The 26,924-nt window shown below is 37.2% G+C and overlaps 1 protein-coding gene across 1 annotated transcript in view; it reads left to right on the top strand.

Moving 5' to 3' along the window:
- The window catches only part of xylt1 (xylosyltransferase I), a 139,097-nt gene extending 117,733 nt beyond the window's left edge, over window positions 1-21,364 (top strand). Inside the window, exons 9-11 of the mRNA XM_028446971.1 lie at window positions 3,321-3,519; window positions 16,945-17,278; window positions 21,042-21,364. Of these exons, the coding sequence (XP_028302772.1) occupies window positions 3,321-3,519; window positions 16,945-17,278; window positions 21,042-21,364 (856 nt within the window). The remainder of the gene's footprint in view (window positions 1-3,320; window positions 3,520-16,944; window positions 17,279-21,041) is intronic.
- Window positions 21,365-26,924: the final 5,560 nt, after the last annotated feature.

Here is a 26,924-nt window from a genome sequence, read left to right as displayed (position 1 = left end):
CACATTTCAGAAATGTTCAAACAGGTTTAATAGATCAACCTAGAGCTGGGCAATATGAACCAAAACATGTTTTTTTTTATTAATCTCATTAATTTCAGACAGACGGGTTAAATTTGCTGATAAAAAAATGCCACACAGGCACATTTATTAACTAATAGTTGCACAAAATGTGGCACTTTTGGCTTTTTCTCCTATAAGGGACAGCACGTGTGAGTGAGTTCTGTAGTGTGGCATGTTTGGGGGAAGTTCTGGGTTAGGACGCATTCAGTAATCCATCTAAATTAGCTTTTTTATGCTGTTCTGAGAAGAAGTGAAAGCAGTCTTTTAAAACAAAATAAGCTATAAAAATGTATATATACTTTATATCAATATAGAGGATACTGTAATTTTCTATATCGCCAAAAAAATTAATCAATAGGACAGTAGTTCCCAACCTTTTTTTGAGCCATGACCTCAGAGACATTTTGTTCTCTAAAATTAGTTGACTACTGTATGTTACAAATACAGAGTACTAAGGATTAGGGCTGAACGATTAATTGCATTTGCGATATTATTGCAATATCATAAAATGCGATTTTCTAATTGCAAAGGCTGCAATTTTTATTTATTTTTTCTTTGTACTGTCCTGTTAAGTTCAAACAGTGTTTAGGAAGTGCAGTCCACATGTTTATATGTTTCATAAAACAGTTTAAATAAATCTTAAATGGTTTATTATGAAACAGATTGATTTATTGCTTGTGTTAATTGAAAAATACATGACAAGAGGCCCTTGAAAAAATAATCGCATATTAAATTGAAATCGCGATATTGAGGAAAAAAAAATCTCAATTTGATTAGTTTCCGAAATTGTTCAGCCCCAGTAAGGTTTACTACACAACAATACACAAAGTGACAATATGCGCCAGCTCTGATATTTTTATACCACATTTTATTTGAATTCGATTTCTATCTGAGAAAGTGAAAATATAGAATACAGTTGTGGCGTTTTAATTTGGAAAAAGAATAATAGCTCTTATGTATGTATGTCTATTTCTGTGATGTTATGTATTGTTTTTAATTGGGCAAAATAGATAAATGAAAATAAAAAACTAAATACATTTTCTTTTTTAAATTTGCAATGTAAAAACATTATTTTCATCAGTAATTTTGTTTATAATGAAAGTATTTCACAAAACTATTTGAATGTTTCTGAATTTTTTCAGGCGACCCCACATGGGGTCCCGACCCCACGGTTGAAAAACTAATTTAGTGGCTCCTGAATACATTAATTTCTGTTGTTTTTATCATTTCCGGTCATCTCACACCGAGAGTGGGAAGACCGACACTTTATTTGTTAATTTTCCTCTCTCTCTCTCTCTCTCTCTCAAGTGCCATCGCGTGCCCCTAGGGGTACACGTACCCCCATTTGAGAAACACTGATATTTTTGAGTTTAGAGTTTGTAGTACGGAGTATGCCATTTTGAACACAGCTTTAGTCATGTGACATGAGCTAATAAACACCAAAGCTCGCCCATTTAGTCAGAAAAGCAGATTGAATTAGTTTGGTTTTCTTCATGTATTTGTTTTAAAGCTTTTTCACGCACCAATTTTAGTCTTTTCATCGTTTCATTTGGTTTTTCAGTCGTTTTTTTCCCCAATTTGGCCTTTTGTTAAGGCGTTTGTCACGTTAATTTAATTTTCCTTATCTTTCAATAACTTGTTTTCTCAAGTCTTTCATTTCTAATAATAATATTCGTTTCCTGTCAGTTTGAACTCAAAAAGCATGTCTGTATTTCCTTCATTGCTGTTGTCAGAGCAGAGGCTGCACTTCAGTGGTGGGAGTACGGTACGCTACTTATCTGCGTAGTCGGCACATGTCTTCGACCAATTGGATTTCTGTTAAAGGTCATTGAATTAATGTTCACTGTGTCACACAATCACGGTGCACGCTGGCTCTCCACTAACCTTCACTGCACGAATGCATTAGCATGTCACCACATTATCACGCTCAAGGCCGTTTCCCTCCAGGGCTGATTCACATTCATTTTTCACGTTCTTCTCCTCCTTTTACTGTTTTATCTTTTTTTTTTTGTCTTGGAAAACTGCACAGTTGTTTGCTGAGGAGTATTGACGTATTAATAAATTAATAAAGGTGAGAATTTAGTAAGGCAAGGCAAGGCAAGGCAAATTTATTTATATAGCGCATTTCATACTCAAGGCAACTCAATGTGCTTTACATGATAAAACATTCAATTGTTTAAAATCAATAAGAACATTTAAATCAATAAGAACATTTAAAATCATCAGTAAAATCAATTAAAATCATCAGTAAAATCATCATTACATCAACAACATGACAAAAAATCTCTCTCTCAATCATATGCAGTAGAGAAAAAAAGTGCCTTTAACTTTGATTTAAAAATGTTCACATTGGACGCTGACTTCAGCTCCGCTGGCAGTTTGTTCCACTTCTTTGCAGCATAACAACTAAAAGCAGCATCACCATGTTTACTGTGAACTCTGGTCTCCACTATCTGATCTGTGTCCATAGATCTGAGAGACCTGCTGGGTTCATACCTGACTAACATGTCACTGATGTATTCTGGACCAAACCCATTCACAGATTTATAGCAGTAAGGACAAAGACTGTATGCAAGTATTGCAAGAAAATACACATTCCTATATATACACACACACACACACCACAATTCCTTAGGAAAAATATGTAAATTCCAAGACAGGAACATAAGATCTACTTTAATTAAAAAAATAAAAAATAAAGTTTATTTCTTTAATTAAATTTTAAAAATGTACACATTCTTTAACGAAACAAATTAATTAAAAAATGAAAGTTTCAAAAAATAATAATAATAAAATAAGATGCACTTAAAAAAAAAAAGTCACTTCTATTTTTTCACTGTATTTATGATTTGAACATTTTTCTCATATTTTTTATTTCATTTGTTTTTTTTAAAAATATATGTTTTTGTTGAACTTTGCGTGGTGATAAATGAAGAAATGTGCAGTTTGTAAAAAGGCTATCAGAAGAAAATATAATCTGTATTTTGGCTAATCTGTTTTATTCTCTAAAATATTATCTCTATGTATTCCATTTTAAAAGTGTTAAGTCAGTGTTTTCCAACCTTGGGTTTCACCTGAAGTGTCTATTAATTGATAAGAATAAATAAATAAAAATACTTAACAGGTTGGAAACCACTGAGTCCCAATCTTTGATTTGAGATTGGAACCCAATAACGGGCTTGGAATGGTGTCCTTACACCCCTACTTGGGAGTTATTGTATTTCCTAACATGTATTCTTTTATTTTCTATGGTGATGCAGGTACTTCCCTATGGGTCACCCAGTGTCCGTGCATCTCTACTTCCAGTCAGACCAGTTCCAGGGCTACCTGATCAAACACCACGCCACAAACCTGGCAACGAGCCGACTGGAGACCATGGAGACGTGGGTCGCACCAAAGAAGAACTTCAAGCTGACGTCCCCTCCCATCAGCACGTTCAGCAGGTTGCAGTTTGCAGAGGTGAGTCAGCACATCTGATCGTTTGATGCCCAATTTGATTTTTGGTTTTTGTTTTTTTTAATTTGCATCAAAGTCACTCGTTTGGTCACAAAACACTATAAAAATGTGAGAAATATGCTCCGAGGGCCGGATTCACTAAAGGTTCAGGTGTATTAAAACATGAGCAAACGTTATTCCACGCGCTAATAAGGAGTACAATTCCCAGGGAATCAGGAGAACGCTGCTGCTGCACATTCCACAGCGCCCTCAATCCATTTAGCGCGTTTCCCTCTAATGAATATGTATAATAGGCGGATCTCACTAGGGGAGCAAAAAAGTAGAGAAAGTCTTAGATGAAAAATTTGTATTAAAAATGTGAAATAACTTACAAAAAAAATGAATAAAATGTACCTTGAAAATAGACTAAGTAGATTACACAATTACATAATTCCATCAAAAGATCTGTGACAAAAAGGCACCTATAAACTTTTTTATTCATTCCCCTTTTCCTATTATGTAGTTCTTTCCCTTCTTTTTCTTTTTCTTTTTCTTTGTTTTGTTTTGTTCTGTTTTGGGTTTTTTTGTTTCTTCATTTTTTTTTTAAAATTAATATATATATATATATATATATATATATATATATATATATACACTGTATATTTCTAAATACAATGTACTCTCTATGACGGTTGTCTGTTACAATTAGTAGGTTATTGATTATTGCAGTACAGTATAAAAACAGAGTCACAGTCAGTCAGTCAGCCGTGGGCTCGCCACATTAAAAGTCCATAGTGGACCAACTCCAGTGCATGTGATTAGAAGTGAGATATGCAGCTCGTTGCCATGGTGATCTTATATTTACTGCTATGGAACCTTTCACTGGCCTCCAGCACATCCACACAATTAAACTGGTGTCTGTAATAATGGCCTTGGAATAAATCCATCCAAGTTTTACAGGAATGAGTTTCTCTGTGTGTGTTTGTATTTATTCTTTTCTTAATGGAACGTCTTCTCACCTTCACACTGGAACGCTTCCCTTGATTGTCTTGTTATGTTAATCTGTGTTTGTGTTTAGCAGCGCGCCTGCTTCAAAGGCAGCGTTCACTGTGACAGCCGCACATTGTCTTTTTAAAAAGGACAAAATGAACTGACTGGATGTAAATTGACCTTTTGTCTGGCTCATGGTGCGCCGTGTTTGATAAAGCAGTGATGTTAACAAAAACCTCAATGTGTTTATCACGTGTTTGTTCACACGGACACAAACGCACACCGTGGTTGACCTTTTTTTTTATGGAAGTGTTGGAGAAAAACAGTCACTGAGCTCAGTTTGTATGTATGTATTTATTTATTTTGTTTATTTAACAGGGACATTGTACTTTAATATCAATATAGAAAATGTACCAGATTTAGCCAGAAGGCTATTTTTAATCAGAATCAGAATCAGAAAGGATTTTATTCACCAGAATCTGTGTGACATTCGTTCATTCGTTTTTCATTATGTAACAAAAACATGAAAAACGAAAAAAACAGTCATTATTATTATTATTTGTTTCCAAAACCAAAATGAAAAAATGGAAAACGCCTTGTTTTTTATGCTTCGGTAGAGAAAAAACGAAAAACGGAAGACGAACACCTTTATTCGTTTTCTCCATTTCCAATTTGCCAAAGTACGTGACCCAGTAGAGTACTCTCATCCGACGCTAACGGCTATGCTAACGGCAGTTTGCCATTACAAGATCGCTGCTTCCAACTGTGCATCCAAAACGTGTCCTTTTCACTTTAGCTGGTGTTGGGCACAGAACCTCCTCACTGACAATTCGGAGGATTTTGAGACTCCTAAGTGTTGCAGAGCTAAAGATATCTCAGAATGTGTAGCGCTTCATATAATATATAATATAATAATAATGGCTCTCTGTGGCTTTATGACAGTAAGACGTGTTCTTTTTATTTGGTCTGTTCCTTATATGCAGTGGTTAGCGTTAGCTCTTAGCCAAGTCTGTGTGTTGGTGTGTTAGCTTAGCATAGTTCGCATTAGATGAGTTTCCAGGTCGTGATCGTTGCTACAGGTTCATCTCTGTCCCCGTGTTTGTGGGACTTTGCGTGGATCTGACAGAGGAACTTGGATTGGTTCACTTTGTTGGATGGTTATCTGGTTTTAACCAAGTAGCGGTCCATGATGTATCACAGCTCGGCAGCTTCAGGTAGCCGTGACGAGCACTGCGGTCTGTAGGTGTGAGAGCTGGGGGCGGGAGCCGTGGTGCACACCGCGGCCGCAGAGGCTTCGCTGCGGAGCTCCGGTAAACAGCGTTCTGCTCCAGAGAATAATACGTTGACAACAAACGGGCAGTTTTTGCCTGTGGAACAAGGATTTTATGGGTATTCTTGGCTAAATTGAGGGACAAATAGCCCGTGGCAATCGCTAATTTCCGACATGGGAATTTATCGTAATGCAAATATTTACTTTCGTTGGTAATGAGTTACTTTTATTATAAAGTAATTCAATTACTAACTCAGTTACTTTTTGGATTACGTAGTGAATAACTATAACTGCGAAGGCAGAAGCACTGAAGCAAAACTGGCACATGCACACTTGTTGGGAGAGGAACTAGCTGGGCTACCGCTATTAGCATAGCTCCAAATCAAAATAGAAAGATGTCGATGCAGGAGGATGGTTAACGTGCCCTTAACTCACATACTCGTGTTGCAAAAACGGCAAAAGTCACTCAACGATATAATGAGCACAGCATTACTATCCCAAGAGAAAGTTTTCACCTTGTTGTTGTAGCAGCGTCTCTGCCGCGCATGCCGATGATGACATCATCATTTATTACCGTGTGATTAGCTAAAACGAATCATGGTGGACAGGCGCTTCGCCCAATCAGCTTCAAGCATTCTGTTGATGTCCCTTCCTGGTTCCGAAAGACACAGACCCAGATTGATGTGGAGAACTGGAGTTAGAGGGAGGGGCTACACATCAAACTGGCTCTTACCAGGTAATAGTGTTTTATGTATGACTTACTTATACTTGTGTACTTTGAGTGGGATATATCAGCACTCTTTGGGTTTCTGTTGGTGTCAAACGTGAAGAATTCCAGATGTCGTTTGGTTTCCACTCACTGAGCTCAGTTTGTTCGTCTAACCAGTGACGCTGTGAGTGACAGGGAAGTGATGTGAACCACGGCTTCATCTGGATGCTCTGCCTGAGAAGGCGTTGGGTGTCAATCACTTTGTCCATATGTCATTCAAAAAGCCTTCGACACAATGCAACAGCAAAGCAGCGGCGGTGGATTTTTGTCAACTCTGCAGATACGGACCATTATACTAAGCCTTTGTTTGCTATATAAACCATATGGTTGGATTAACAATATGTTCCCTGTCCTCCTTCACATATAAAAAAAGAAAAGATATGACTTTATTTTCGCTCCCTTGTTGCTGCTTCCCCAGCTGTCTTTATGGGCCATTTTACAGCATGATTTAGTGCACGACTGCTTAAAGGCAGTGCAGTTAAAATTAGTATTTCACCTCCAGTCAGACTTGACATTGAGAGCTGCATTATGCTCTGCTGGATAAACCTCATGCAATAGAATAACTGACTTTGACGGATGGTTGAGACCCCACACGTCCTGTCACGTTGTACTAACGCACACATATCATAGGAAATAAAGGAATAACAGCCATGTGATGCATTTTCAGCAGATCCAAAGGCTCCTGTATGAACTTTATTATCCAGTATATAACCTAACCTGTGATTGGTCCCTGAGCTTCTATATGCGTTCAGCAATGTTAGTCAAGTTAGTGATTAGTAATTACTCCTGTAAGGAAATAATCCAGTTACTTTACTTTATTTTCAAAAGTAACTAGGTACTTTAATTACTTTACTTAGTATAATTAAGTTACTTATCAAAAATGTGATGCAGAAAATATTAAGCAATAGATCTTCCAGCCTCATTCTATTCTTTTGGCATGTTCCACGTAAAAAATGTAATTAAATTAAACTTTTTTAAATAATTTAAAATCTTTTTTTTAGGCTGATGTCACGGTCTGAGTTTACCTCCATACTGAGATTCTCTGGATTAGCCACGCACACAGATTGTTGGACTGATTTCAAAAAATGCTTAAAATATCTCATCAGTCGACCATCGATAAAAAAAATAGCTTATTATTGTAAAAACTGCATAGAATAAATTATAAAACATGTTTTTTTTTATAATTTACAAACACAATACATCCATCGATCCATCCATTTTCAGACCCGCTTATTTCCGTTTATCAGGGTCGCGGGGGTCTGTCGGTGTCAATCTCCGGTTCTCATTGGGCGCTGGGCGGGGGTACACCCTGGACAGGGCGCCAGTCCAGCACAGGGCAACACAATACATGTAATAATGAAAAAAAACGGCATAGAATAAATTATAAAACATATTTTTTTATACAATCACATTGCTTTGAAATTGAATATTGATATTCAATATATTTTGCACATTTACCAAAGTGATTTACAGTAAATTAAGCAGAACATTTAAAGCAATAATTAAGAATAATAAAAACAAGACAATAATACAGAGAAATACATCGAATAAAGACAGAATAAAAGTCTCTAAACTCCAAAGAGACTTCTGTGTTGCTACTTGTCAACATAACACCTGTGTTGGATTCCCCACCTTATAAAACAACAGTCGCAGCGCTATGGTTGTGAGTGTAGCCTCGGGAGCATCCCTGGCCTTTAGTTTTAAGCAGAGCCACATGTACAGTGTTCGTCAAACCGACCTGCCTTTTTTTAATGGAAGTGTCAGACTGGAGGCGCCAGTTTAGCTGCTGATGTGGAGCAAAGGTTTACAGGGTTGCCAGGTCAGAGAGACGAAATAGAAAAAAGACGAATGATGAGATGAGAATGTTTTATGTTTTCTATTAAAGTCAGGCACTGGATTGAACAGAAGATGAAACGTGGAATATAAAATAATAAAAATGAATGTTACGGCTCACATAAAGAAAAAAGAAATAGGATTACAACTCCAATGTACGTGTGATTATTGATCAGAAGATCCACGTTTTCTTTGTGGGATGATTATGTGCCATGTGGTTGTTATATTAGGAAGAACAACCTGGATAATTATTTGAAAATGTGCTTATCCGGAGTTAACATATCACGTATCACATTTCCCAAAATAATATTTGATAATATCCAATATTGCTGCCTTCCGTACTGGCTGACACCGATCTGATATCAGCCCGAATCATACTTATTATGGAGTGTGGAACGTCAGAAAGTGATGATCCTCAAACGGGGAACAATAATCAGCAACAGTAGATATGTGAAAACCTGACTCATTTATTATTAACCAATGGGTTACAGACACTTTAACCTAAAACTAAAGAATGTTCTACAGTTGAATAAAATAGATTAGAAAAATAAGTTAGAAGACCCTGAAAAATCATCCCCCTTAATTCATATTATACAGGAGATTGTAGATGCAGGCCATTACGATCCGATACTCTTTTGGAAATTTATTGTCAGATATCCCAAAATACAGATGTGGATATCTTTACTCGTGAAGGTTGAAGATACCTTGAACTAGAGTTGTGATGAAGTGGAAGGAAAGTTTCATTCGAGGCAGAATAACATATTGCGATATCTGCAATGTTTGTTTCGATTAGGCGGAATTGTCGGTATGTGAAAACCTGACTTATTTATTATTTACCAATGAGTTACAGACATTTTGACCTAAAACTACAGAATGCTCTAAAATTGAATAAAAATTAGAAAAACAAGTTAAAAGGCCCTGAAAAATAACCTCAATAATAAAAAGCAACAACAATTAATGTTATATTGGAGACTGTAGAGGCAAATCAAAATACTCTTTTGGAAATGTTTTGTCGGATATCCCAAAATAAAGATGTAGATATCTTTACTCGTGAAGGTTGACGATACCTTGACCGAGAGTTCTGACGAAGTGGAAGGAAGTTTGAGTCTAGGCAGAATGGCATTTGCGATATCTTCAATGTTTCGTTCGGTTAGGCGGAATTGAGTTGCCGATATCTCTAACCAACATCCAGGACAGCTAGTAGATGTTCAAACGGTTCCAGGCGTGTAGAGTCCCTGACTAAGAAAGGTGGAGTCAAAAGGAAGCTGGCTAATCTGCAACGAGTTGCTGAAAAGCCTCGACTTCTAAGCAGAGCGATGAAGTCCCTAAGCTTGGGTGAGCAGTCGTAAGGCCTATTTGTATTGGTCCTAAGCCAAAGCTTAAAGGGTGAAATCGGTAAGGGGCAGGTTGAATGTGGAGGTCATCGTAAGATATAGGCTGAAGCTGAAATGGGCCAGAAGTTAATCCTCGTTTGACCTACTTTTATTCTGAAGGAAAGAGTTACTTAGCACTGGTGGCTTCATCTGTTATCTGCCAGTACACCTTGAGTTTATCCCCCAAGAACGTGAAATCCAGACCGTTTCGAAAAATTGTTTTATCATGAAAAGGGTTTTCAACTTTGGAAGTTTGGTATAAACGCTCTAAAAAAAAAGTTTGGGCAAATGTCAGTAAATTTGTGGGTGCAGAGACTGGAAACAACTCAGAGAGGCCCACAACGATGTGAAACACTGAACATAAAAGTACATTTTAATGCATATTAACAGTGTCTCATAGTAGTGAACCGTACAGGGGAGGAGCTTTGATTGGCCAACCCTAGTGGGTATTTGTGCATTTACTGTCTGGGCATCTGGACAAGGAGAGAAGAATACAAGCTAATGCTTGCTGTAGTTTTCATAGATAATACAGCAATTAAAGCTGCTAGGAACATCATTTTTATAAGACATAGGCTGAGTTGGAAATGTCACACTCCGTTCTATAAACTACAAACTGAATGAGTGTATACTGTCTACTATATACTGTTAGTATGATTAGGATGATGAGCATTCCCAGTATACTTCCAAGTTTCCCAAGATGCATTTGGAACCTACAGCGATAAAAACCTGAATCACACTGAGGCTAAATTCTGAAAACATTTTAAGTGAGAAAGTGACCAAGTAGAATATCAACATGTGCTCATTTGATCCATAAAACTCATATATACACATTTTGACCCTCCATTGTGCTACAGACAAAACTTCTCCACCTTTGAAAGTTCTAAAAACATTTTAAACGATAATGTCACCAAGTCAAATACATGTCTCTCTCAAATTCATCAATTTAATGAAACTCCACAATATTTTTAATTGCAAATTGTGGAAAGACCTTTCCATTTTTCCACAAATTTTGCAATTTCTCAAAAACAATTCCACAAATTTCCTCAAAATTACACAAACATTGATTACGAAAACGATAATTTTTGAAGTGAAGATCCGGCAGGGACTGATATTAAGAACAAGGGCACAATTGATGTTAAAATTGTTCTTTTCTCCAACCTAAAATCTGTGGCCCACTTGAGATCCAACTGGTCTATATTCGGCCCCTGAACTAAAATGAGTTTGATATAGTATACATCTGGATATTTTTCACGTACTCAAACCTTTTCATACTATCTAATGTGAACGCATTTTGAACATGGCGATAGACTAGGCCTCATACATCAAAGGTAATTTCATTTGCTAAAAAAAATACATAAAAAGCTTAAAATTGCAGCTCAAAAGTTTGTTTTTATCTCCACTGTAAACACTTATTGACATTGTCGGAAAAGTTTTTTTGCGCATTGCATTGTGGGGTATGGAGTCTTGTCGACCGGTGGTTCTCAAACGTTTTTGGCTCTAGTACCCCTTTCTCATTTTGTAAATAAGTGGAAAAAAACTGTATTTAATGCAGTGGTTCCTAACCTTTTTTGGATCATGACCCCATTTTTAGATTTTAGATCAAGAATTTCTGTCGACCTCAAAGACATTTTTTTCTAGAATTGTTTTTTCGATCATTTTTGAGCTCAGATATTATTTTTTTTACTGCATCTTTAGTTGAATTAGATTCACCAAGTGAAAGTATAGAAATACAGTTGTTTAAGATTGTGTTAGTTATTTTTTTAAAGAATAATAATTAAACATTTTCAAAAATGTATTTTGATTTTTCAGAAATTTTGGGCGACCATATTTAAACTCCAGGCGACCCTACATGGGCTCCTGACCTTAAGGTTGAAAAACACAGATTTAATGGATCCTGAATAGATTTATTTCCATAGTTTTTATCATTTCCAGTCATCTCACGCCTGCAGGACCAAGACTGACACTGCATTTGTTAATATTCCATCCCCCCCCCCCCTCCTCGTAGTGCCATCATGTGCCAACACATACCCCCATTTGAGAAACACTGCAGTGTTTTTACTCAATTGTTTTTTTCACCCCTAGTTACCAGTGATTTGTAATTGTTTGTATGTTCACACTTAAATGTGAACCCTAAGAGTAAATGAGTAATTTAAAGGAAACCAAACCAAGAGCCAATGGGCAGCGATGTTAGAGGCCAGTCAAATAATTAAGATTAAATTGAGGAATATCTTTGGGGACACACACTCCCTCCCAAGGAGAGTCTATTTATACGGTGCATCGCAATCTCAGAGGATGTTAGAACAAGTCAGTTCCAGTCAGGCATTGATCGCCCAGCCGGGTGAGGCTGTGTTAATCAGCTCTCATTGTCAGCATGAGCCGCCATCAGTCTCACGTTTCTGCCAACACCACAAATATCTTTTACTGTCAGTGTGCTTGTGTGCGTGTGTGTGTGTGTGTGCGTGCGTGCGTGCGTTTTGTTAGTATATAAAGTTAGTATATACAGTATATGTAAAGCATCTAAAGAATTATCCAAAGGTGCCGACTAAGGTTTAAACTTTAGCACAGATGTGTCAAACTCAAGGCCCGAGGGTCCAAATCTGGTCCTTTAGACCATCAACTTCGTCCCGCAGGAGAAAGTTAAAAAGACAGAAAAAAACATTTATTGTTGTCCATATTCTGAAATAATTCAGTTATAGATAAACCAGCTCAGATTTCAAATGACATAGATTCAATGAAACTCCACACTATTTGGAGGATCGCGATTATCCCATGTTGTACTTCACGTCTGTAGTCATTTTAAATTTCAAATTGTTGAAAGAACTCAATTTTCCTGAAGTTTATTTAACACAAGTTCCGTAAATTAAATTAAAATTAAAATTAATAGAATTTAAAATAGTGACTGATACCTGTCACTTGTTGCTTGAATATTGTTGGCGCCTGACATACAGTACTTTATTAATGATCTATACGTAGTATAAAGTATAAACTTGGGGACATTGAGATCGAACCCTGAACTAAAATGAGTTTGACACCCCTGCTTTAAAGCGTCCAATTAGACCCACAGGAGAAGTGAAATTGACAGAGAGAACATTCATTATTGTGTAAATGACAAATTCAATTGTCGATATCTCAGCCCCTTCAAATACATAAAATCAATGAAATTTCCACAATATTTGCTGAGCTCACACTTTTACCATGCTTATATAACATGACGGCACTCGTTTTAAATCTCAATTGTTAAAAGACTCTACATTTTTCGTAATACCCTGAAATATTAAATTATTCCACAAAATGTCCTCAAATTTTTACTAAATCTAGGATGTTTAAATAAATTTAAGTTTTAAGTTATTGCTTGGATATTGTCAGTGCCTTTTACTTTTACATCATGTACAGTATGCATGGAAGTACAAAGTAGGGAACTTTTTTCATGCTCTAACTTGACATCAAAGTGGTCCGTATTTGGCCCCCGAACTAAAATGAGTTTGACACCCCTGCTTTAGCACGTTCCCTTTGTACGTCTGCTACTTCCTCTTTCATTGACGAAATGAATGAAGTCAAAGTTATTAAAAGGACATAAGCCACTCCCCTTTGTCTTGTAATGACCTGAGCACCCATCTATAAGGTCGGTCTTATTCTTAGCTGTGGTGATAAAAGCACAATGACATTCCCATGGGGACGTTAAACATGACATTGGGGGAAATAAGTGTTTGGTTTGGTGTTTCTGTGGAAGCAACAAAAATGTAATAATGGCAGGAAATAGCCAATTATTTCATATTTTAAAAAAAGCATATGAGAGGTGAAAGTAACAGATTACAAGTACTCTCGTTACTACTGTAGATGAGTTGCTTTTATGGGTCCTTAATTTGAATAGTACTTAAGTACGTTTTAAAAGAAGCAACTTCATTTGTTACATTTTGTACATCCAACCGTTACTGAGTAAATTATTATTTTTTGTTTTAAAATCATCAACGGACATTGTGAAACTACAAAAAATGAACTGACCAGACAACAATCAAACGCATCACATCATAGCCGACCAATCAGATTAAATGTAATGCAATGCACCAAAAGCAGCAGTGAATGGAGGTTATTTTCTCAGTTTCAGAGTTGATGAATTTAACTACATATTTTTTTTAATTTTAACTAGAATGTATTGGTGTTATTTTTTTAAATGTACATTTTAACAAACCTTTTGTTTTATACAGATGCCTTTATGAAAAATAAATTAAGTTCCAATTGTGTAAGATCTCGTTTCTTCCTTTTAAGGTTTATTACATGAGATGTTTACTGTATGTAAGGGAACCGTATAATTAATTGAGCTACTTTTTAATTATACTTTAGTATTTTATGTTTGACTTACTTGAACTTATACTTGAAGAAACTACAATTTGAGCTCATTTTTGGTTTTTTTTAACTATTTTTCTGCAACTACACAAAACTTACTATATTTTAACCTATTAATATCACTTTTTTTGCTCTTTTTAATGCATTTTTGCTACATTACTCCCATTTTTGCCACTTTTCCATCAAATTTGAATTCCTTTTCTGCACTTTTTTCTACTTTTAGGACATTTTCAGCACTTATAAACCCTTTCCGCCACTTTTCCACCTATTGTTGCATATGTTGACCCTATTTTTACTTTCATACATCCATCCATTTTCTTCTGCTTTTATCCGGGGCCGGGTCGCGGAGGCAGCAGTCTCAGCAGAGATGCCCAGACCTCCCGATCCACGCACACCTCCACCAGCCGTTCTGGGGGGACCCCGAGGCGACACCAGGCCAGCTCAGAGACATAGTCCCTCCAGCGTGTCCTGGGCCTTCCACGAGGCCTCTTCCCAATAGGAGACATGCCTGAAACACCTCCCTAGGTGACCAGGAAGCATCCGAAACAGATGCCCAAGCCACCTCAGGTGGCTCCTTTCGACAGAAGGAGCAGCGACTCTACTCCGAGCTCCTCCCGAGTGACTGAGCTTCTCACCCTATCTCGAAGGGTGCGCCCGCGATGTTGTCCTTTTAGTCATTACCCATCAAATCTCATGACCATAGGTGAGGGTAGGAACGTAGATCCATTGGTAAGTTGAAAGCTTTGCCCCCCGACTCAGCTCCCTCTTCACCACAACAGTACGATACAGTGACCGCATCACTGCTGACGCCGCACCGATCCGTCTATCGATCTCATGCTCCATCCGACCCTCACTCGTGAACAAGACCCCGAGATACTTGAACTCCTCCACTTGAGGCAAGGACTCTCCACCGACCCAGAGAGGGGAAACCCGGCCGCTTCACACTCGGCTGCCAACCGCCCCAGTACATGCTGAAGGTCCTGATTTGATGAAGCCAACAGAACATCATCTGCAAACAGCAGAGATGAGATCATTCATGATTTGTCATGTTCCTACTTTTTAAATTACATAACCCTAAATGTTTACCACTTTTAGGCCAATATTGACACTTTCAATCCCTTTTACCACTTTTCATCTCTATTTTTGCCCACACTAATTTGCAACTTTTAACCAATTTCAGTGTTTTTTTTAATTCCCATTTCACCACCTTTTCCACCATTTTTTGGTAGGATTTACATCTTTAAGATGACTATATATACTATGGTGCAAATAATAATAAACTTCCTGGATAACAGTGAATATTATTCAGATAAATAAATAAATGTGGTTATCACAGATTCATAGAACAATGGACCATCATGTTACTGACTTTATGGATGGGCCCCAAAAATCTCTGTTGTTCAATGTTCATGTCTGTGTTCAACCACCTTCAGCTACAGTGGGGGTCCCTGGACTCTGGAACTTTTATTTTGGAGGTCGCGGCCTGAAAAGGTTGAGAACCACTACACGAATGGATAAAGAACTCATCATTTGATTTGATTACCCTCACGCTTTAAAAAGCAAACCCTAATGCTAATCATCTCACACACAAAGGACTTCATTTGACAACGCATTGTCAATTATTGCAAATTGGTGTATTTAAGGCAAAAAAAAGAAAAGAAAAACAAGCTAACATGTTGCCAAATTCGCATCACGTTAGCTTGCACAATGTAATGATCTGAAAGTGGCTCATTGTTTTCCTGGCCTGTTTCCAGACTGGCAGCTGGTTGCATGTTCTGCAGCCAGAGGCTCCGTATGGCTCATAATTCAGAGTAGATACATTTGATGAAGCGATGCTATCAGGTGGACAGGACGTGCACAGAACAACACAAGACATTTTTCTTAGTTTAGGAGGGAAGGGAAGGGCTTTAAAACATCTTTTATTTAATAAAAAGCATTAGTTTTTGGACACGGGACTGTGGATTTTTCCGTCTGCTCAGTGTTCACAGGGTTGGATACTATCCACACGGTTTCTGGCGTTCGCTCCATCTCATCTATAAATTGCGTTTATAGAGCACACAGAGAGGCATTTGATCTTCACCCCTTTGGGGTTTTCCTCAGGCTGCCAAGCATGTGGTGCTGTTTGATGATAAATATATGGAAAAGATCACTTTCCACCATAATTTAGTTTTTACCCTTTGCTCTGGCTTCATATTGATGTATGTACACAGAATGTTTAGTTAGTGAGGATGTTTAGCATGCTTATATTATATTATATTATATTATATTATATTATATTATATTATATTATATTATATTATATTATATTATATTATATTATAGAATCTATTCAGAATACTAGTTACACTCCTGTGCTGTCTTCCAGCGTTTTCATACGTTTAGCAATTATTGATTAATTAGCAAAATTTAATTACATTTTTCCCTTTCAAAATAGTTGGAATAAAGAACACAGCGCCCCCTGCTGTTAGTCATTATTAGTACAGTTTACGGTATTAGTAATACTGATTTAGCACGATTATACTGAGGGTTATACCGACTCCAAGGTTTATATTGCCTCCGAGAGGTTATACTGACTCTGAGGGATTATACTGAATACTAGACATTTTATACTTACTCCGAGAGGATTATTCTGAGTCCGAAGATTGTACTGACTGTAAGGGATTATACTGACTCTTAGTTATGCCTACTCCGAGGGATTATAGTGACTCTAAAAGTTATTCTGACTCTGAGAGGTTATACTGAGGGATATACTGACTCCAAGGGGTTCATTTTAAGTGTCCTCACTTGCATTTTCTTTAGTTAGTATGTTGTTTATTTATTTTTTATCTTCCTGACTCATCCTCTACTTCCTCTCTTTTCCTCCTGGTCAGATTGGGACGGAGTGGGACGCTAAGGAACGCATGTTCAGAAACTTTGGGGGCCTGATGGGTCCCATGGACGAGACGGTGGGGATGCAGAAGTGGAACAAAGGCGCCAACGTCACGGTGACCGTGGTGTGGATCGACCCCACCAACGTCATCGCGGCCACGTACGACATCCTGATCGACGCCAGCGCAGAGTTCACCCACTATCGACCCCCACTCAACCAGCCCCTGAGGCCAGGCCTGTGGAGCGTTCGTATCCTCCATCACTGGAGCCCAGTAGCGGAGATGCACTTCCTCATCGCCCCACTGGCTTATAACAAGCACCAGCCCATCCAACAAGGTGAGGAAGACATTAATAACAGGCCCCAGTCGTCCTTATGAGGTTACTCTGTTTCATCTTTAGTACACTACACAATTACTATTGATTTTTTTTCTTTTATTGCACAGCTATGATGTCCCTCCAATCTAGGTCATCATTTTTAAAAGAACCTGGGGTGTCTTTTGAACTTGCCAAACTTTTTGTGAAGGTTTGATGTCTGATGTCCTGCAGAAAACAAAAGGGTCTCATTGCTTATTTTTTGCCAATTATAAACCACCTTCACTTTTTGTCATGCCCAAATTTTGCCAGTTTATACAAATTATCCCAATGTTGACACTTTGAACCCTTTTTATGTCCATTTTTGCTCCTCTAATTTGAAATTTTTAACCAATTTCTGTGGTTTTTAAAATCCCATTTCACCACATTTTTCACCATTTGAACCTATTTAATTTCTGATTAAAACCAGGTTTTACATCTTTAAGATGACTATATATTATGGTTCAAATAATAATAAACGTCCTGGATAATGGTGGATATTATTCAGATGAATAAATAAATGTGCTTATCACAGATTCATAGAACAATGGACCATCATTTTGCTGACTATGCATGGGCCCTGAAAAGCTCTCCTCTTTATTCCCCCCCATAGACGGCCCTTTACGACCCAGTACCGAACGTTCCATGATCTAGTACTGATCTGTACTTTTACACGTTACACGCACTGCCCTCATTTTTTAGACAAGACATTTTCACTTATTTAGTGATTTTATTTTATTTATTTGTATTACATTAGTAATAGAGAATAACATGTTTTGTGGAAGTCAATCACAGCCTATTTTAAAACCCATTTCAGAAGTGATTTTGAACCCAATAACTTTGGAAAGGTTGTTGGAAATAAACAGACCGATGCTATAATTAGGTCCTTATTTTCTGTTCCAACTGTGTCATCAACTTTCACTTTTTATAAAACTTTTGAGTTACAAACATGTCAACACACAACTTTGTGTTTGCTGCAATGCCCTTTCTAATCAAGCCTCTGGGCCACTGCAAAATCTGGTTATTTGTCATCAAGTCACTCCTAATAACCCATCCAACTGTTCATGCATACTAAACAACTGTGCATTTAGGCCTCCAATGACAGTGAGATAATTAAATCAATCAGTCAGCGTGGATAAGGGCAGAGACATGTGTAATCCACAAACAGCCAGTTTGCTTGTTTTGTTAAAAGGTTGTGTTGTACGATTATCTTTGTTTAAAAGTGGGTTTTTCTGTTTTTAATTGTTTTCTTCCAATTATCTTATAGTTAAGATGCAGAAATGCTCAGTGTAGCATTATTTTCTTATGGAGAGTATAAAAAAAAAGAAATAAACTACTTAAATCACCTGTAAGTGGTGATAATTTAGCCCTCCTCACCACAGGGGGCGCTGATCGACACATTTTACTTATTGAAAATAATGTTTGATGTATTGCTTTTGGAATACATTCACACTTTTATTTTTAAAGTCTAACAATTACAGAAAATTCTCACATTTATTAATCAAAAAGCACAAATTTAATTTCAAATTATTTCCTCTCTTGACCATGGGCGTCGGACTGGGGGGGGGGTAAAGGGTACCAAGTACTCAGGGCCCAAGGCAGGGGGGGTGGCCCTCAGATGTCTGTTTTATATATGTACAAAAAAATGCATTTTAAACATTTTTAATTCAATTCAATTCAACTTTATTTGTATAGCGCAATTTACAACAAAGTCATCTCAATGCGCTTATCAAAATATAAAATTCATAAGAAAAAAGAAAAAACCCAACAAGATCCACATGAACAAGCGTTTAGTGACAGTGGGAAGAAACAACTCCCTTTTAACAGGAATAAATCTCCTTTAGAACCAGGTTCAGAGGTGGCAGAGATAGAACATCAGAGTGTTACAGACTAGTTGAGCCATGAACCACAGATCAGGAACTGACATCATCAGCTTCACGACACCTGAAACAGAGCAGAGAGAGAAGGACGAGGAGAAGGCACTGACTGCAGAAAAACACGATACATTATTATCAAGTCAGCCTGTCTTGGCCTTGGGCCTCACTCCCAGTGGCCGAGTCAATACTTATCATAAAGGTGACAAATCTCTTCTCGTTTATTGGTAAGCTAACAGCGACTCCAAAGTCTGTAAATGCGACCGTTCACAGACGAGCCCATGTCCGCTCTAGTGGTTAGGTTATTAGATTATTTATATTGGAATGAAAAGGGCCCTGTGTGAAAATAAGCTGGTTGTTAATCACAGTTTTGCACCAAAAACATTTGCAGTGCAATTAACCCATTTCATGTGACGTATGCATATTAAATTAGGTGCATGCGCGCGCAAGCTCGGTGCAAAACAACCGGAGAACTACATTGTACTGGCATCGGCACGGGATTGAAACACTTCTAAAAACAACATACTGTCATTGTGTTGCGTTGTTGATTGCACAAATAGAAGTACCAACAATCCAGGACTTAAATTTTACAACGTACCGGCTGGTGGGACGAGACTTATGGCTGTGTGCTGTCAAACAGAGGATGACAGTTTATCTGATACACGCACACACGTAGAGAGAGTGATGAAACATTCCGGATTAAGTAAAAGTCAGCCGGTTTATGATAGAAATAAACAGCATAAAGTTGTTAAATAACCACGTTACGTTTGTTTAGAAGCGATCGTGTCAACGTAATCGTTGTTGAGGCGATGGTGCACGGGGAGCGGACAGAGCGCTATCTCAGTCTGGATCCCGTAAATAATGACCATAAAAAGCTGTAAATGGACTGATATGCAGACGTGGGAATGTGAGGAGGAGACTTAATGTAGAGATGGAAACTAGTAGTTTGAAGCATCTAGAGACTTGTTTTATGTGTATACACTGCACTGGATTTTTCTATCAGATATGTATAAATAACTGGCCATTGAACATCGGGCCAGGAGCACACATCGGATGACCACTCGTTCTCGGGAATGCTGCATGGTCCCACAAACGTTAACCTGTACATCGTAAAACACCATTAAAGAAACAAACAATTATATAATATAGCCTCCATACTCTCCCAACAAGATATTTCTCATGACACGGCAGCGCATTCGTTGTTTGTGTTGGAAACACAGAAACACAGAGAAAAAGACAACAACAACAACTCAGAACAGCCTCAGTGAGGAGCATCCACATAGTCAATCCTTCCTTTTGTTCTATTCACTGTGAAAAGTACCAATAATGTTCTGACCTTACCTTTGCTGAAGGTCTGGTAACTCAGGTGTTGGTCTCCCATCTTTTAAAAGCTGTCGTTTTTCCTCAAAATAAAGTTTCTTTATCATCTCTAGCGCTGTCATCATGACTGTAGTGTTATCCCGCCCACTAGTTAGAGAACGTAGCAGTAGCCACGCTTTATCAATTCACTTAATGCCCTCTGAACGTGCGTATAGCATTTAGCATAGCGCTAAAATTGTTAAATTGAACAAATGTTACATGTTTTACATTAAAAGTTGTTAGTTAGTGGCGAGTAAAATAGGGAAATGATGATTTCCTATGAAATGTAATGAAAATGAAAGTGTTGCATGTTAAAAGGTTAAACATTTCTTACCTTTTTTAAGTTACTGCTAGTCTTCCTACTCTATCATACCCTCTCATTAAAGTAAAACCATGAAAATGTTGTGTTTCAAGTGTATTTCCAACTAATAGCCCTTTGTTTTATTCATTTCTTTTGAAGTTGCTACAGAAAGATAAAAGTTTATTCACTCGTGTTCTTTCATCGTTTTGTCCAGAGGAGGCTTTGAAGCTCCACAACGGCCCAGTGAAGAACAGCTACATGGAGCAGAGCTTCCACGGCCTCAACCCGGTGCTCAACATCCCCGTGAGCCTGGGCTACGTGGAGCAGGCCAAGAGGAACGCGGCCCTGACCGGCCCCGAGCTGGAGCACTGGATAGACGGCGTGGTGGGGGAGATGTGGGAGGCTGCAGACGTCTGCGCAGTCACTCCCACTGCCTGCCCCGTCATGCAGGCCTGCCCCAAAAACTCCTGGAGCTCCACGAGCCCGGACCCCAAATCCCAGCTGGGAGCCCCACGCGCCAACGGACGAATCAGGTAGCAGCAAGGTCTCCAGCTGGACAGGAGGCCACATTACTACTGCTTATTGTTATTTATTTGTTTGCGAGTAAGAGGTGAGCGGGTACTTGGAAGAAGATCAATTTAACGCATTTTGGACAGAAAACAAAGAAGAAGAATGACTCTGAGATCCCTCACGGGGCTCCACATTATTATGCTGGCTCTGCTGTTTTCAGTTTCTCAGTGTATTTATTTTTTTCCACTCATGGCTGAGTTTAACTGTGATCAAACGTTGCAATTTTCAAAGCATTTATTTTGTCGCTAGAAGAATTATGAAGTCAGCGTTTTGGGCTGCAAAGGGCAGTCGTATGGGGCCTTAACTCTGACGCACACAAAGTTTGATGTGCCTCCGTAACAGTTAGTGATTAAAACAGTCCAGGGTTGGGGTCATTTATAATTGCAATGGCGTTATTGATAATTAATTACAATTATGGCGTAATCATAGTTGTAAATGTAATTTAAAATATCTGTTGCTGTCGTAATAATAATTAAATTGCAATTAAGTTCAGAGAATTGACTTTGTAATCTTTTAATTTCATTAATTATCCTTTATTTAGTCAGGAGAACCACAGCAGCAGTACATAAAACAAGTTTACAGTGTCAAAATAATACGGAAATGTTCTTAAAACAAATAAATAGCACAGAAGAAAAGTACAGTCACAGAGTAAGAGCTTATGAAAGATAAAAAAAACTATAAAAACCACCAAATAGTTTTTATTTCCAGGTGCTCCGTTACAATTTAACGCAAAACTGGAGGAACCATGTTACAGTTCTATGTACAGTTCTACACATATGTAGTTAACAATTATTAAAATATGTTTCATATCAAGCTTTACCACATTTTACCATTTAAAAAACACTGTAATCTAGTGGTATAGTGACAGAAAGTAGGCTCAGATGTCCACACCAAAAACATTAAAACCTATATTTTTTATTGATTAGGAAGCCTAACAATGTAATCAATACATAGGAAATAAATTAGATGATTGATCATATTTTTTAGTGTGTTTTACAGCTGATTTAAGACAAATACAAGAGCAAGGTTTAATGGAATTATTCATGAAAGGCTCAGCAATTGTGATTAATTGAATTCAAACTTTAGTAATTGACAATGTAGTTGTAATTAACTTTCAGGGGGAAAAAAACAATTTTGATTTTAATTGCAAAATGTCAGCCAATGTAATCAGAGTTGAGTTGTAATTGAACATACTGTAGATAATTAATTACATAATTGTAATTTTAAAATGTAATTGAACCCTAACCCTGCGAACAAGGTAACCAATAGATAGGAAAGAAATTAGATGATAGATAATAGTTGTTTAGTGTATTTTACAGCTGATTTAGAGATGCTAACAGAAAGCTAACAGAAAGCTAACAGAAAGCTAACAGAAAGCTAACAGAAAGCTAGCACAAGAGGAAGGTTCACTTTTATTAAGTTATTTATTTCCGGCTCAGTAATTGTGATTAATTGTTATTTAACTTTAATTGTAATTCACTTTCTGAGGATAAAATAAAAAAATTATTCCAATTTAATAGTAATTGCGGGAAAAATGCTGGTCACTGTAATCATAATTGAAGACATGATTGTAATGAAAAATGTAATTGACCCCAACCCTGAACGAGACCATATGTTTTCAATCAGGAGCCCAAAAAAACCGAAAATATGAGAGGATTCTGTAAAACGGTGCACGTTTTCCTCCATCTCAGTGCCTGATCAAGCTGTGTTGTTGTTTGATCAACAATCTGCAGCTTTTTGTCGATTCCAACAAAGAAAAATGCAAATTCTCTGAATAATTGAATACTTAAATTAACAATTGTACTTTATGAGAAGTTCAGACCGTTTTGAACATGCCTTTTAGCATTTAGAGGATAGTTTATATTTCTTTATTAAGGATGTAAGATGATGGAAGGCAAATTATGATTTCTTTCTTTCTATTTTTTAACCAACTTGCCTCAAACTTGAAACATGTTTCCTTAAGCCGACCTAAACTTTTCAGACTTTTTTTTTTGTTTTGTTTTGCTATATATTATAATTTCTCTACTGTCCCGGCATCGCAGCGATACTTTTAAGTTGCACAAAAAATGTACAAACAAAAAAATATCATTATCGGAGGTGAATGAAGGGGTGAAATCCATGAGTCACTATTTATTTATAAGTTTATATTAATATTAATATTTTAGTCAGTGACTAAATAAGTGCGACGCTGCCTTGGCAGCATGATAAATATTTTTTTTTTTTTTTTTGTAAAGTAAAGCTGCCTTTATTTACAAAGGCCAACACCCGCGACCTATACTGTACCTTTTTAGGGCCCACGCCTGTGTGTCAGTGCGTGTTGTCCTGTCTCAATAGATGCTCTTGTCTTGGTTTCTCACTTGTTGGTTGTTTGCATTTTTTTTTTTTTTTTGCATTTGAAGAGAAAGCCACTGCACTGACCTGTGGGGGTCAGAGGTCAAGCTTCACCAAACAGAGAACGTACACACAAAAGAGTTCTTTACAAGCAAACGCACGCAGAAATACACGGAACTAAAGGCCTTGTCCATTTCAAAACAAAAGGAATGTTCATGCTGTGAAATTATTGGATGGTTAATATCATCCAATATTGGATCGAGACAACCCTAGGATTGGTCACATGACATTCAAATGTAGACTAAATACAAAAGTAGAAGTTGCTTGAACAAAAAAGTGCCAAATAAATGTTATATATCTATTTAAAGCAGAACATCTTAGGTCTACGCTGTGAAACCACATTTTAAACAGAACCTTTTTTCATTCCTGGCTGAATAGAAGTAAAGAAGCTGCATTTGAGAATACACCCATTCACTATACTGTATGCCACATGTGTCAAACTCATGGCCCGGGGGCCAAATCTGGCCCTTTAGACTATCTAATTCGGTCCGCAGGAGATGATCTTGATTAAAACCTGAAATGAAAATGCAACGGTCAGTCACTAAATCAGTGTTTTTCAACCTTGGGGTCGTGATCCCATCTGGGGTTGTCTGGAATTTAAATGGGGTCAACTGAAATATCTAGTGATTGATTAAAAAAATAAAAAAAAATATTACTGATTACAACAACACACAATCTTAACTCATACCTGTCAAGTGTATTTTACCCCTCTTTCCCGCCATCTTCCCGTATTAGTATTTTCCCGTAAATATCCCATATTTTACTGTAATAGTAATTAAAAAATGCCATCACTAGCCTCGCGAGAACTACCACCTGAAATGGCCTGAGTGACAGTTCTCGTGAGATTAGTGCTGACAGCGGCAACAAACCCAGAAACAACTCAGAACAGAGATGATGAATGAAGACGTTCCGTCAAAAAAACCAAAGAACTCGTGTAAATACGTTGTCAAACGAGACACAGAGTTTATCTTCATAAAGAGAATCAGGATGTGACACAGTTACACATTCTGTTAGATTAATAACTGAGATTATAACGTCTACCACAGCGGAAAGAACACGTAAGTCAGCATGAAAAATCAGCCAATCACAAGTGCCACAAATATACACTGCTTTAAAAAGTGTTAAATGATGTAAAGTAACAAATGTGTCTAATAAGTCATTAGTGAATATCAGAGAACCACATGACTGATCATGAGAAATTAAAATAAAATGTTAATCTTTAACTTAAAGACAAACAATGTGAAATTAACAGTAAATATGTAACGTGTTGACTTGTGTATAAACTGTAAGTATATTAAATAAACACACGTGCTTCATATACACATTTATGTTTTTATTTAGGCTGTTTTATAATTTAGGAATTAGGGCTGGGCGATATATTGAGATTCAAGATGTATCGAGTTTTCTATTTTGGCGATATAGAAAACTATAATATTTCATATATATATATATATATATATATATATATTATAGCTTGTTATATATTAAAATACTAGTTTTAGGAGTCACTGCTTTTACGTCTGAGAACAATATGTAAAGCTCAGTTAGATGATTAATGAGTGACACATATTGATCAGCTGTTTGTTAATAAATGAGCCTGTGTAGCATTTAGCATCAACAAATTTAACCCAGAATTGTTTTTCTGGTCAGACTTTATTTAATAAAATTATCTAGATTTATATCATATTTCACCATTTTGAGAAAATATATTGAGATATGAGTTTTGGTCCATGACACCAGCCCTAGTAGGAATGTTCACAGCATTTCAATGTTAATAAAGGTCGACCTACCAGATTATAATCACATAATTGTATTTAGTAAGTGGTTAGATTTCTTGTACACTTGTCTTAAACTATAAGGGATACTGGAGCTTGGTTGGGCGGGTGCGACGGCTCGTAGTGGGCGTTAAAAAATGACCCTTATTTTCAAATCCACAACTTGACAGGTATGTCTTAACTGTATGTATTCTGTACTTTTACTTTCTCAAATATAAATCTGTTTAAAATGAAATGCACTACAAAAACATCTAAACTTGTCACTCATCCTGGCTACAAATCTGGCCCTTTGGAGCGTCCAATTTGAACCACGGGAGAAAGTGAACATGACAGAGAAAACATGAATCATTGTACAAGTGAAACTCAACCATGTTTGCAGGTGTTTGCAGTTTTCCTGGTGCTTATATCACACATTGCAGTCATTTTTGTGTTAAACTGTAGAAAAAACTCAAAATTCTTACAAAATCCTTACATTTTTCTTAAAATTATTACATAATATTTCCCTTAATTAAATAAAAATTGGTCCCAAAATCTAAGAAAGTGAAGCTCCTGTTGAGACTGATATCTGTCACTTGGATATTGTCGGTTTCTTATATATTTTGTATTTTATGTATACGCAAAAGTGCAAACTATAACACAATAATGTTGAAATTACTTGTTTTTCTGCATAAAATCTGTGGCCCACATGAGGTCAAACTGCTCTGTATTTGGCCCCTGAACTAAAACGAGTTTATGTCACATGACTCCCTGGTCAGGGCTTGACCCTGTGTTAGCCAATCAGATTACGTCTTAGAGACAGTCCTGCTCTAATGTAGTTACTCCTGCTACTGCCTCACCATCATTTTATAGAAACTTCAACATTTCGTAGTTGGCCAAAGCAAATATTTTCTTTTCATGGTCTCAGATGTGTTTTTAATGGCTGAACACATGCCCACCACGGTACTTTCTTTGCAAACTATGATCGATTGGACAAAATGGACGAGAGAAAACAACATTTTAGTAACGACGTGTGTGTGTGTGTGTGTGTGTGTGTGTGTGTGTGTGTGTGTGTGTGTGTGTGTGTGTGTGTGTGTGTGTGTGTGTGTGTGTGTGTGTGTGTGTGTGTGTGTGGACAAGGCCTCCTCTGTGTTTCTGCTCCCATTCCTCGCTCCTATAACTCTGCTCTTTTTGGGTGTGGTTTGTAAAAGGAAAATGTTGATATTCCCTGTCTGTGGTTTACCTTCCTGCACCACAGTACCTACACTGATCTAAGCCCCAATGACAGTTTTTGGTAAAAAGGTGATTAACTTAAATGTTACTAAATGTGAAAGTCTTATTTTGTAACAAAATGATTAACAAATGAAGATGTACATACGTATTTT

This window comes from Gouania willdenowi, chromosome 1 (genome assembly GCF_900634775.1).
Source record: "Gouania willdenowi chromosome 1, fGouWil2.1, whole genome shotgun sequence".
Lineage (NCBI taxonomy): Eukaryota > Metazoa > Chordata > Actinopteri > Blenniiformes > Gobiesocidae > Gouania > Gouania willdenowi.
Note: the sequence above shows the minus strand (reverse complement) of the source record. Positions and strands in the feature narration are given on the sequence as shown.